The 14,154-nt window shown below is 31.6% G+C and overlaps 1 protein-coding gene across 1 annotated transcript; it reads right to left on the bottom strand.

The window, feature by feature from the left end:
- Positions 1–322: 322 nt before the first annotated feature.
- On the bottom strand, positions 323–6,223 carry LOC126714952 (alpha-dioxygenase PIOX-like). The gene is made up of 10 exons (XM_050415368.1): positions 5,959–6,223; positions 5,540–5,803; positions 3,232–3,381; positions 2,988–3,121; positions 2,533–2,746; positions 2,250–2,395; positions 1,685–1,912; positions 1,379–1,581; positions 1,042–1,285; positions 323–793 (listed from the first exon to the last, which is right to left on the bottom strand). Exons 1-10 carry the CDS (start codon positions 6,079–6,081, stop codon positions 568–570), a joined length of 1,932 nt encoding a protein of 643 aa, XP_050271325.1. The 5' UTR covers positions 6,082–6,223; the 3' UTR covers positions 323–567.
- Positions 6,224–14,154: the final 7,931 nt, after the last annotated feature.

The following is a 14,154-nucleotide window of genomic DNA, read 5'->3' as shown; positions in this document are numbered from 1 at the left end:
ACTTGATAATTATATAGTCGAGTATATAACTTGATTTTATAGTAATCGAGTTATGTACGGATTAAAAAAAATAAGAACTTGATTATGAAGAACTCGAGTTATGATCGAGTTTTATGAAGAACTCGATTATGGTAATGTCGAGTAACAGGGGCACATCCCTAAATAGTTTGAGAAAGGGGATAAAATGCTGGAAAGTTTGTGAGAAAGGGGCAAATGCCCATTTTGGCCTCTTTCTTTGTGGAGAATGTTGCTCACTTTTCACATTCATGTAAGAGAGAGAGACAGCCCAACAAAAATGATAAGTATTAGAAGGAAGTGATGGTAAATAATGAAACAAATAACATTAAATTATAAGGATTAAAAAAAGTGATCGTAAATACTAAATGCTAAATAGTGTTACATAATAAATGGTATCTCCCTTATTTAGAGCTAATGGTTTATTGAAGTAGTCCTACATTTTTTTCTTAAGCTAGTGGTTTATTGAAGTAGTTCTACATTTTTTTTAAGGCAGAAGGTAAAATAGAGACAGTAACTTTAAGCCATATGCATGGTTGTGAAAAATGAGAATCACTGAGCAACACGAAGATAGAGTGGGATTGGATTGTCAGCATTTGGAGGTGAATCCCACACCGAGAAAGCACTTGTAGAGTTCATCCATTTCTCTACCATTTCTGGATAATGACGTTTTAGCACATCCTTCAAACTCTCTGTATTATTAACCCATTCAAGTCCTTTTTTCGTGTATGTCTCCTCATTGAAATTGCTTGTAAAGAACCTATCTGCTTCCAGCCTCCTGCATCCATGACAACTCAAAAGGTCAAAATATTATAACTCATTAGACCATGACATTCCACCTAGTTTCTTCACCTCTAAGTGGTAATTAAAATATTATGATGACTTTTTTTGTTCTTTCACCTCTCAAAATTTTCTTTTTAATAAAAATTGGATATTAGTGAATTTGGATCCTTTTTCCTTTTATTACAACGCATGCATGAATGATTGTGCTATTTTCCTTGTATATTTGTGAAGTTATTTTATTACCTGCTTGCCATTAGTAAGAATATTATAAAAGCTGTTTCACTAATTGCGAACCCTGTGATCTTCTTCTCTGCCATGAGACCCACAAGCAAATCGAGTTCTTCAACATCATCACCGTACACTTCCTCAAGCGTTTGAATTGTTTCTTTATCATCCGTTAGATCTTCCCATTTTGAAATTGGTATCAATAGTAATGCCCTACGGAACTCATTATACCTTGCAACATTCCTCTCCCTATCCCTATACACTGCATTATAAAGCATTGGAAATAAGCTTCACACATTGAATTTCTAAAAGCTGGTAAATAAATTAAATTAAATGATCAAGATTAGCTTACTACCTTCAAGGGCTGGTAAGTCCACATGATCAAGCCTATCTCGGCCATCCACATCTTGTGGTATAAGGTCTCTAAGCCATGTAGGATAGTTCCAAAGCTCCAGGGCCCCAGAAGCTTGGTGGCCCATTGAAACCATTTGCTTTTCAAACCCAATTTCTACCAAGGCCGTTTCTCCTCTAAGACCAATCAATTTTGGTAGAGGAACCCTGAAAACCAAGAGTGTAATTAGGACAAAAATTCTAGTGAACAAACAATATCCACGAAAAATTTCATGAACTAATTGTGATGCTGAACGAAATAGAGTTATACTTTTCGAACAATGGCGGAGATTTGTTTGGCCCGGGTGCAGCTGAGATGTCTCTTAAATGAAGATGATCGGGTAAAAGCGAGTGCATCCGATAAACACTAACAAACTCCTCAGTCAATGAATAAGGAACACCATGATTATTTGGTTTCTTTAGACCCACGAAACCTCCTAAGATGGCTCCTCCAACATGTCCAAATGTGTCCTTGAATTTCTTTCCCAACAAACCATACCTACAATGGATTTTCCAAAACCATCAGAACAAATTAACCTTGAATATTGAATAGTCATTTGGGGTTTACAATCATTCTATAGTTGAGACATATTATGCTACTTAAAAGTATCATACGTGAAATTGAAGTCCATGATTTAGAAATGCAAAAAATGACATGTTGAGGTTCCATGCAATTAAGTTTGTGTACAAATTTTCATTTTCTATTGTGTGATCTTGAAAATAAACCACAGAAACCACCATTTCTTTGCTTTTAATATTTATCACAGTGATATAGAGAAGATGATTAATTTAGTAAATTAGTTAAATAAATTTCTTTGTTGAAAGATAAAGATTACCAATTGGCTCGCATCCCTGCAAGCAATGTATCAGTTTTGAGGAGCTCCACCGTCCAATCTATGGTATGGACCTTAGCAATAACTGCAGATGTCACTAGCCTTGCATGACGATACAACTCTTCATCATCCAAGTGATGGTATTCTCTCTAAAAACATCATGAAAAATGAAAGAAGTTCTGAGTTTAACTAGTAAGTTGAAAATGATACTCATTCACATGATAAGCTAATCAAATCCCTAAAATCAAGTAATTGACATTTTCCTTTATGGGTCATAAAGTACTACCTTGAGAGCGTCACAGACTGCATTGTGTTCTTTAATGAAAAGGGCTTGCAATGTTGAGACACCAATCCAACTATTACGAACATCTCCTGACACAGCAACTCCATCTTTCTCATGGAGGAGAAGCCCATCTGATGATATTTTAAGCTTCCCATCTTTGAAAGTTCTTACTTTTTGCAACTTTTCTGCATTGCTCCCATAAACAGCACTTCCATCCCTAAACACCATGCAAAATGGTAGAAGAAAGAAAGTTCAAAAATTCAAAGTGTCTTTGGAAGTAACTAATAAGAGAAAACTGAAAGCCAATAGCAACATGCATGGGTGTTTTTTTTTTTGGCAACTACAATTTTAAGTCTTTATTACTCAACAAGCCTCCCTTTGATTTAGGCATTTTGTCTAGAACTTATAAGTACAATACTCTAATATTTAAATTATGGAAATTCAAACTAATTTCTTACCACCATGGTGTACGAATGTTTAGTGCACCAGATTTGATATCGTAAGAGCCGGTTGGAACCTCCTTTGTCTTGTAAAACTTGAATGACTTGAGAGGGCACTGGTTTGCAACTTCTCTAGGTGCAGTCAGCTCAATCTGTGATAGTTTATCCAAAAGATAAGATGTGCACGTTTATAAGCATTGTCAATTTTTCAATAAATTGTATTCTTAATCGTGTTGTGTTGTATATACACTAAGCAACAGACCTGCTTGGTGTCTTCCAAGTGATCGATCCAATCATGTATCATAAACTGAATCCAAGAAGCTGCTATCATGTTGAATTGCTTTCCTGTGTCTATGAATTTTCTCCGAGCAAGAAGCTTTGTGGCCACTACCATTGGATCTGGTTTTATTAGCTACATATTGTAGAAATTAATATTATAAGATGATCGAGGTAATTGTTCATAAAATAAATAACAAAAAATTTTGAGATTTCAAATAATAGTTTTCAATTGGTTTGGTCTTTTAATTTTTAAAATTTTGGAAATAAATTTTAAGGTATAGAAAATTATATTAGTAATTTAATTAATAAATTTTGAAGAAAAAAAGAAGAAAAAAGATATAACATATCCTCACAACTCACAAGCCATACCCCTTATAGTGAACTACGATATGACATAAGTATGACATGAAAGACTGAATTCTAATTATATTATATAAGTTTGTGAAAGAAAAATGCTATTCAATCATAAAATAGATATCTTCTGAAAAAAAGTCATTAAATAAATAATAAAATTTATTTAAATATTTCTATAGTAAGGTTTCAATTGGATGCCTTTTAAGCTTCTAAGAATTTTTAATAATAATAAATTAAAATTTCAACTACAGAAATTTATTATAATAATTTTAATTAATAAATTTTGAATAGAAAATCATCATATGAGTGTGCATAAATGAACTTATTTTCATTAGTTTATTTTATTTTAAAAAGTAAGATATGCAAGAATACAATTGCCACCTTTATTTTTAAAAGAAATTAAGAAATATATAGAAAATTTAAGGTACGTTTTCTGAATAGATTTATGAATAATAAAATTAAATTTTTTATTGCAAAATTAGATGGGATATCAAGGGATGAATAATTTTTTAGTCCAACATATATTAATTGAGATATACATATTTAAGAATATCAAGAATTAAAGAAATTATAGAAAAATGTCAAATTTTCAAAATTCAACGATGAAAACTAACTAAATTTAACTTCTTAAGAAATATATATTTTTTTAAATTTTATATTTACCTTAGAGTCCAAATTTATATTTTAATTAATTTTTTATTTTTAGTTTATATTGATTAATGTTTTTGGAATTAATTGCTTCCAATCTTGTGTTTTCATCTTGCACCCTTAGCTAAAATCATTATTTTGCTATTGATTAATTAAAAGTATTCCAATGAAATTCATCGCTTGCTTAGCAAAAATCAAGATAATACCAATAAAAATGCTTACAAAAATAGAATATAAAAAAATATTAAAAACTCATTGTTAGTCACATCACGGAGGAACAACGTTAACAAATATATGTTATGACCACAGTGAGCTTTTGTGACTAGTAAATCTAGTACATAATTAGTTTCACAACTTTGCCACAATTTTGCCACGTGACGAGTCGTGAGTGGTTGAATCATGAACCTACCATTTTATTTCCACTACTTACAACTCATTATGTAAGCAAGTTGTGGCAAAAATTGTGAAAATTGTTGTAGAAGTAGACTTACTCTTTTGTGACAAAGCATTTCTGTTAGTCACATGATGGAGGAACAAGTATTAAGGGTTTTTTTTTTTTTTTTTTTTACTTATAGCGTCTATTCCCGATGATAGTTTTTTATCATCATACCAAGATACCATTCGATTTTTGGTGTAGGCAGGAATTGAACTCCAGACTTCTTATTTAATCATTATAGACCTTACCAATAAGCTAACTATAATAAAAAAAATATCAAACCGAAGAATTATTATATATTATTAATTAATTTGTAGAATTAAATAATTTGTTTTTCTAGTTTTTGAAATAACTCACCAAAAATAGAATATATATATATATATATATATATAAAAGAAAAAACCATTGTCACACATTAGGAAGCAACAATATGAATACCCAAATATTAATTAAGCTAAGTGAAAGAGCACATCATTATTACTACTGGAATTTTATCAAAACAATAAATAATTGGAGATTGCTAAAGTAATTTTTTAATAATAAAACTTTAAAAAAAAAAAAATCCTTAGGACTTTTGGTAAACAAATTATCTTAATAATATTAATTGATGAATTTTGAAGATATGAGAAAAAAACAAATCTACTATATATTGATCATGTGGTGAAAAACTCTCAAAAGGGCAGAAGCACATACTCTAAGATTAAGAATTAAAAAAAAAATAAAATAAAATAAAACTTTTGGTGATAGAATTTTGATTAAGACATAGGGTTAGAGTAGATATTTATATGATATGGTAATCATAGGGTCCCCCAGCTGAGAATTACATTATTCTTTCTTTGTTTTTTTTTAATACCTTCTTCTTTTGATCAACAGGAAGAACATTTCTACCAAAGAAAGTTCCTTCACTGCCGGCATCTCCATTAAAGGGATCATTGTATTTTCCATCAGCAGTCCTATATGGATAATCCATGGGGTTAAACCGAACCCCGACCGCAGATCTACCGACGTTGAACAAGTTGTACTCTTGATGAAGGTGCCGGCGAATTCCCAGATAGAAGAGACCTAAGATCACTGGTAATCGAGGCCATATCCCCAACTTATCAATGGAGTGAACAATCTGCATGCATGGAAAATGTTAAGTTAACATGAAAGATATATAATGTCAAAAAATATATAAAAATAAAACACACACATACACACTAATAACTAATATAAGATTGTGACTTGAAGTAAAAACAATGAAGCATTATAAGGTAAAGTTTTAGTAATTACAAGGAAGAGGAAAGCGTCTATGAGAGTCATCTTAGCAACGGCTTCATGGAAATCTTTGTGGATGAATTGATCGAAAAGTGTTTTGAGGAGAGACCTAATCGACGCCATTATTATAGAAAACATAATCTAATGTTTGTTATATGTTCAGTACGTCTTTTACAATTCACAACTTGGCCGGCCTATATATATATTAACAAAAAGGAGATGGGGGTTCATGCATGGGAACCAGTCGTATATGAAAGGAGAGACTATCCTCAAAGAACCACCTTAATTTGACTGTTGGACACACACGTGTACAAAAAGGAGATGGGGGTTCATGCATGGGAACCAGTCGTATATGAAAGGAGAGACTATCCTCAAAGAACCACCTTAATTTGACTGTTGGACACACACGTGTTTGATCTTTTATATATATATATATATATATATATATTAAAAGCATTTGATCTTTGATGTTAGGTGTGCAGAACTTATGTTCAAAGCCTAGAAAGTAAATATATTGGTACACATAACACATGGTCCTTCAAGCTACAATTAATGCTGAATGAAAATTTTGATGCGTTTGGGATAAGTTGAAAATTTCAGCTTATTTGCAATTTCAGTTTATTTTACTATTATTTAGAGGTTTTATTGCATTTTTTGGTATTATTCATGGGTCTTACTGTACTATTCAGCTAATTTTTAACTTTATTTACAATACTTTTAATAAAAAGTTTTCAATTTCAACTAAACTAGTCGCTAACCCGTGCGATGCACGGGATTGTTTAGAGAAAATTATATATATTTACTTTCTCAAATTAATAATCACTTGGAAAGAATAAGATTTCATCTTCTACATACTATGGTTCAAAGCGTACTATGAAAGTATTATTATATTTGAAATGAAACTTAACAATTATATATCAATTATTGCAAAAAATTAGATTAATTGAATGATATATATATATATATATATATATATTTATATGAATGCTTACTTTATGATAGAACACAAACCTTGATAGGCAAATATATCATTTAACTATTTTTTTATTCATTATCTTACTAATTAAAAAAAATATATTCATTTTCCTCTATAATCTAGAACGTAGATGATACTCATAATTTACATGAGCACAAAAAAGTTAAAATATAAGAGCTTAAGGGAAAAAAAGTATTAAGAGAATACAATTTGTCACAAAAATATAAAGGAAGAAACTCATAATAAACCCTAGGGATAATAATTTAATGATTTAACTAATTTCATCCAAATAAGTTATAAACACCCCCACTTTCGCAAACTAAAGAAACTGTTATTCAGGTAATTGGTAGTAAATAGAGATACAACAGCTACCAAAATGGCTTTTACTACAATATCTAAAAATTCTCAAGGAAATAAAGGCATGGGCTGCACCATTGCTTCTTTGTTGGCCCCTTGAAAGATATTATGCTATTTTCTCTTACTATTTCAATAAACAATGGAATGGTTTGTTTTTATACATGATGGCGGAACATAATTCTTAATGTACAACTCCTAATCTACACTTAAAAATATGTCTTTATACTTATTCTTTATACATATCTTATTCGTTCTTGATATGACATGTTTTACTTCATACATTATAGGTCAGAAATAGGTTTAGATATTCTAACTCAAGTTTAAATACTATTGAAGATTTACTATAGCATAGTTATACGAACACAAATTTTATGGTCACATGACATAATGATTTTGGCTTGAGGTTAAGGAATTTTACTCTTTAAGTCTTTGTTTAATAATCACATAACTAATTAGAAAAGAAACATTGAAAATAAATACATCAATTTGGTGTACCGTAGTTGAAGTTAAAAATAAAATACATAAATTAAAAATAAATAAAATACTTATTAAAAGAAAGTTCACGTGACTGGGTGTTAGAGACGCAAATCAATAAAAGAAATATAAAATTATTTTATTCAAATAAATTAATAATAAAGGTGCTGAAGTTGGAACTTGGAATTTATTAGTAGTAAAAGTTGGGTAAAGCTGTCAAGCACATAAATAGGAAGGACAAAACAAAAGAAACTGAAAAGCCAAACTAAAACAAACAAAAGCCAAGAAAGAGGTTCTGGGTTATTTAACGAAGTAGATGAAGAAGTGGGAGGAGAAGGAGATCAGCGAAATGGGACTCCGGCAATGTGGCGGTGATTTTCTGGCGACGGCAGCAACACAGTGAGAGACCGTAAGTTAATATGTTACTGAAAGAGGGGAGAGAGATATTGGATCTGAAAATTTTTCTTTCTTTTTAAACTGAAAATCATGTTCTGGTCCGATATGATTTTTCCGGCCGAAATGTGATATTTCGTCCAGTATAGCCGGAACAACTCAGTATAACCGATATTTGAACCGGAACGAAACACAAGTGTTTTGGTACTGTTTTAAGCTTAGGTAAGGAAAATACCAACCGTACCGGCCGGTACGGTACAGTATCGACTCCATTGGGTGAGAGAGGTGATGGCTTTGGGACGTTTTTGGAACTTCATAGATGGTGAGAGTTGGGGATTTAGAGGTGGGGTTTACAATGAAACCACGGATTGCAAATGGATTTGTACCCATTAGATCTGTGTTTGGGTATGGGTTTGTAGCCATGAGGTCTGTATTTGGGTTTGCCATGGGAGAGAGAAAAACTCAACACAGAGAGAGACAGGTTGTGCTTGAGGGAGAGAGAGAGGATCGAGGTGAAGACTATGATATTAGACAACTATCGGGTGGAGGCTAATATTACAAAACTGTTTAACTGAAATTTTTGGATTAAAAATAGTTTTTTTATTTTTTATTTTTAATAATGCTGACGTTGAAAATTGTGGAAACTTTTTAATAATGCTGATGTGGAAAATTGTGGAAGCTTTAAAAACTTCGGTTTTATATATATATAGATAAGTTGTTCACAAACATACACGTCTTAAAATTCTCGAAAACTTATAAAAGTTACCATTACAAAAAAGTTGCAATTAAATCATTCCATCAGTTTGCTTGGCCAATATCATGGTGATTTTTAAGTGGGAGTTGGTGTTATTAGTGGACACATCACCATACGTACAGGCGAGGGGTTATAAGTTATAGTAAAATATAACAAAAACACTCATTTATATACTTTTTTTTTAATTCACCCAAGTATATTTATTTCAATTGTAAATGTTAAAAGTAGTACAATCTGGAGTATGCTTTAACATTTTCCAAATCTTCACATTTCATGATTTAAGAAAGTTATATACACTAGTGGCAATTTTTTTTTTTGCGTTGTTATATATAGTTTATCCGGGTGACATTTTTTTATGGTCAGCAAAAAATAAAAAATAAAAACCCAAAAAGTTGCATATCTCTTGCTGTTGGATCTTTTGTTTGTTTCTCTTTCCTTTCTTTATATCAAGAACCATTTCTGTTAGACCGTCACATTTGATTGATAAAAATAAAAATGACCCAATTGCAACTTTTTGAACTATTCAATGACTTGATTCTTACTTTTTAAACTTAAAGAATCAGATTTTCAAAGCTTAAGCATAGGTGCTTTATAGGTATGTTTGGAACAGGGGGAGTCTTTACTCTCTTCTTGTCTCCTATCATCCCTTCCTTACAAACATAGGGTAAGATTTTGTATTTAAATGGCAGTTCCTCCCTACTATTAAAGGAGAGTAATAAGGTTTTATGTTCAAGATTTACTCCATGCGTATAATTATTAAATAAAAAAGTTCTCATAAATTTGTGATTGTATACCATAAAGGCTTAAAAGTCAGAAATAATTGTCTTTAATATATATATATATATATATATATATGTGTGTGTGCGCGTGCGCGCGTGTCCCGTTGTCTCATAACATATTATTTAACCCATACAAGATGAAAGATCAGCCCGGCGGGGCGGTTCAATTACTACTTTTGTCCATCTCTGTTTCACCTTATCTGATAAAACCATGGATTCTGACCTCCACTGAGGAAAAAGAAAATGGATTCTGATCGACTTCATTTAGAATATAATACCATGGATTATTCCCAATTGATATACCATATTTTTAGAAGTTTAGGTGCATGAAGGAAAAACAATTGGCATGTTGGTCGATTAGGATCAGATAAGATATAACAAACACTTGTTAGTCGTCCTCAGCAGGTAGTAAAGTGAAAGCATAAGAAACGGACTATAACTTGTTGAGTTTTAATATTTCTTTATAATGTTATCAATGTCAATATTATACTAATATAATGACATCGTAGTAGTTCTTTTGAGATAAACTTTGGGCTAAAATCCATAGATTATTCACTGATTGACAATTCACTGTCTTTTTTTTTCTTTTGGTCAAAACATTGACAATTGAAATTGCTGTATTTGAAAAAACATGATGACCCAATTTGACAAAACTAGATGGCATAGAATTTGCGCGCGAGAAAAGGTCGCAAGAACTTTTTTTTCAAGATGAGGAGCCGACACGTTACTATTATGCAAAAGTCTTGATTGTGAAGCTAGTTATCACAAATTCTCAAAACAGTAACTTGTCTGTGAGACACGTTTCACAAATTCACAAATTCAGGTACACAAATTTAATTTTATCATAACTTGTTGAAATAATTGAATGAATGTGAGTAATAGAAGGAAACAAAATGTTCAGCCCCTGTAAAAGTGACTATTCACCACCTGGGGATGGGCAATTATCTTATGGGACAATCTTATAACATGTGTGGATCCCTACCGAATTGGATGAAGGCAATGGGCAAAAAATTAGTGTGACACACCTACAGTCATTATCTTCTTAGAGTATTCACATCAATCTATGCAGAAATTCATGTCTATTTTAGCATAAGAACCTACTTTTTTTATTTATTTTACATACTCTTTTTTCAAAATATCTCACATTAAATTATCTATTTTATACTAATATTTCATTAAAATATCAAATTTTCTTGATTTTTAAAATTGCTTCTCTTTGTTCATATATGTAAAGAAAGAATAAATAACTAAATGCAAAATAAACAGTGTCAGTATAAATTTACACAATTACTGAAGCAAATTTGTAAATTTACATAATTATACAATCTGATATGGGTCTTTTAAGACATAACTATGTAAGTTCTACACATTTTTCTATTATACACAGATTGATGCGAATGATCTTAGAATAAGACCGTTCAAAACATTTTTTCTTTTTGGAATTACAGTAAACCCACCAGTGGTTTGGCATGAAATCACTCTGCTTACCTATGGTTTGAAAAATGTTACTTTACCCACCTAAGGTAAGCTTTATTTGTCTCCAGTAACCCCACCTTTGTTAAAAATAGGGTAAATTTGTATTTTTGTTACCTTTTTATGTCTTTCTCCTCCCAAAACATAAAAAAATTAAAAAATCATGAGAAAAGAAGATCTAAAAGTTAGGTTCTGTAAAAAATTAAAAACATTCAACCAAAACAATCATCCAATTAAAATTAAGAACATTCAACTAATCTTGATAGATTCAAAAAAAAAAAAAAAAAAAAAACTAATCTTGATAACTCCTTTTCTTCTCATCATTAGCACAATAAAAATAATCCAACCAAATGATATTTGTTTGCTTAGTGTGTGAAAATGCAAGAAGCCCTAACTACACCAAACCCAGTTTCTTTATTAACAATGTCTGCACACCTATTCAGCAAAAAATGTCTGCACACCTCTGCAATGCCTTTATTTATTTTGACTCTATCAAAGATTCTGAGTAATTGTCACGTTGTTAATTGATGTGGCTGCTATACAACAGCGAAATTTGGAAAGCAATTCTTCAAGCCATATAGAAATTTCATGTGAATATATGGAACTAGAAAATTTCATGTGAATATATGGAACTAATGGGAATGCTGATATGTGGAGGTTTGATTTTAAGTACAACACATTTTCGTTTGGAACAGTTTATTTAGTTAAAACTGAATTTTTTTTGCTGAAAGTGTAGAAAAAAAGGTTTAAAAAAAAGCTGGATAGTATAGTGAGGCTCATAATTAAATTGTATCAAAAAGTGCAATGTGATCCATGAATAGTATCAAAAAGTGCAATATGACCCATAAATAGTAACAAAAATAAATTAAAAGTGGAGATAAGTTAAAAAATTCAACTCGTCCCAACAATTGCCTTTCCTTGATATTTTTTAACTATAGTTTTTCACGCACCAAGGACAACTGTGTCTGAAATTGAAAACTTGCACATTGTTCAGCTATATCGCTCCCAGAACCATGTATGGCACGACTCTCCTGCCTTTCATGAAAAGTTCAAAAAAATAATTATTAATGAACTCAGCCGTGGATCCCACACCAGCAAAGCCTATGAAAATAGAAAAGTATGAGCAACTGCTTCAGTTGATGCAAAGTTGTGTAAAATAGAAAAAATTGCTCATTTTACACATTTTGAGCAAAAAAACACCCATATCAATGGGTGTAAAATTGTGCATTTATGCACAATTGCTACAGTAACCGTGCATATATGCACAATTACTGTAGCATTTGCATTTATTATTTTATTAGTTTTTTTCTCTCTCTTGTCTCTAGTGCTCTCCTTTTTTTTTTTTTCTTTTTTTTCTCTGTTTCTTTTTTCTTCTCTTGTCTCTAGCTCCAACCCTCGCCATCCTCGTCACCGACCTCACCAATTCTGACCTCACCGTCCTCGTCACTGGCGTCGCTGGCTTCGTCGGAACCCATTGAAGCGACGAGGCGATGAACAAGGTGATGAACGAGTGCTTTGTCGGAGCTAAAATCTTAAGATTTGTGGTGGTGCAACTAAAATCTCACAGTCGTTCATGGTGGTTTGTGTGGTGGTGGTGGTGGTGGAGGTGGGAGGATTTGAGAAAATTTTGTTTAATTTGTCTTAACTCTGAGTTGTTTGGTTTGTGAGAAAATCTAGGATGTTGTTCGGATGTTTTGTGGTTATTTTATTATGAAATGGAGGATTGTAATTATTGTTTGGTTGATGAGAAAGTGAGAGAGAGGCGGATTGGGTCTGTGAGAGAGAGAGGCGGTGAGGGAGAGATGGGTTTCAGATTGGGTCTGTGAGAGAGAGGCAATGAAGGAGAGATGGGTTTCGGATTGGGTCTGTGAGAGAAAGGCGATGAGGGAGAGAATGATAAAAAATTGTAAAAGAATGAATATTTTATTGAATAAATGTGTAGAATAGATAAATTGATGTGGATGTTTTGTAAAAATGGGTGTGTAAAATAGAAAAAGTGGTTTTTTTTTTTTGTGCAAAATAGAAGGAAAGTTTGCATTCACTGATGTGGATGCTCTAAGGGAGGAATTGATGTGTCTGTGGGAGAGATATTAAAAGTAAGAGGAGGAACCAATACTAAGTATTTTTAACTTTTACAAGAACAATATCATGATTGTTCTTAAATTATATAAAGGGTTGTGTTAACGGGTGCTGTAAGGTGCCCGTTAACTGCAGCTTATTGTACTTTTTTTTTTCAGTTTTACTGCATCTTTATATCATATTTTTGCAACTTTTAGGTTGTGGAACCAGCTTTATAGAGAAAAAAAAAATTGTGAGGTCAATTTTATGTCATTTTCTTTTATTTATTCAATTTTTTTATTAAATAGGACCCACATTAGTGCAACCTTAACAAGCATCGCACGGTACTTGTTAACATTTACCTTTTATAAAACCTAACTTTTAGATTTTTTTTTTCATGATTTTTTTTAGTTTTTTTTTTATGTTTTGGGATGAGAGAAATATAAAAGGATATCAAAAATATAAATTTACCCATATTTTTAACAGAGATGAGTAATAGGAGACAAACAGTGCTTACCGTAGGACAAACAGTGCTTATCATAGGTGGGTAAAGTGACATTTTTCAAATTACAGGTACGCAAAGTGATTTCAAGTCAAACCATAGGTGTTTTTTCTGCAATTTCCCCTCCCCCCTCCCCCTTTTTTAGGCTTTCAAAAAAGCGTTTTACTAACGTGTACTTTTAGAGCATATATTAGTAAACCATTTTAAGGAAGTTTTTACTAGAAAATGAAAAAATGAAAAACTTTTTGTCAGCCTCTTCAATTTTCTATAAAAAGTTTCTTAAAATGCATGATAAGGGTTTACATTAACTTTAAATAAATAAATAAAAACAAAAAAAAAAAAAACAACAACAACAACAACAAAATTATGTAGTATTATTCAACAAAGTTGAGCACAAGCCCAGGGACAGAGCTACTCTTTGACCAAGGGGGCCATGGCCCCCCCT

Source organism: Quercus robur, chromosome 2, assembly GCF_932294415.1.
Source record: "Quercus robur chromosome 2, dhQueRobu3.1, whole genome shotgun sequence".
Lineage (NCBI taxonomy): Eukaryota > Viridiplantae > Streptophyta > Magnoliopsida > Fagales > Fagaceae > Quercus > Quercus robur.
This window is presented reverse-complemented; position numbering and strand designations above follow the sequence as displayed.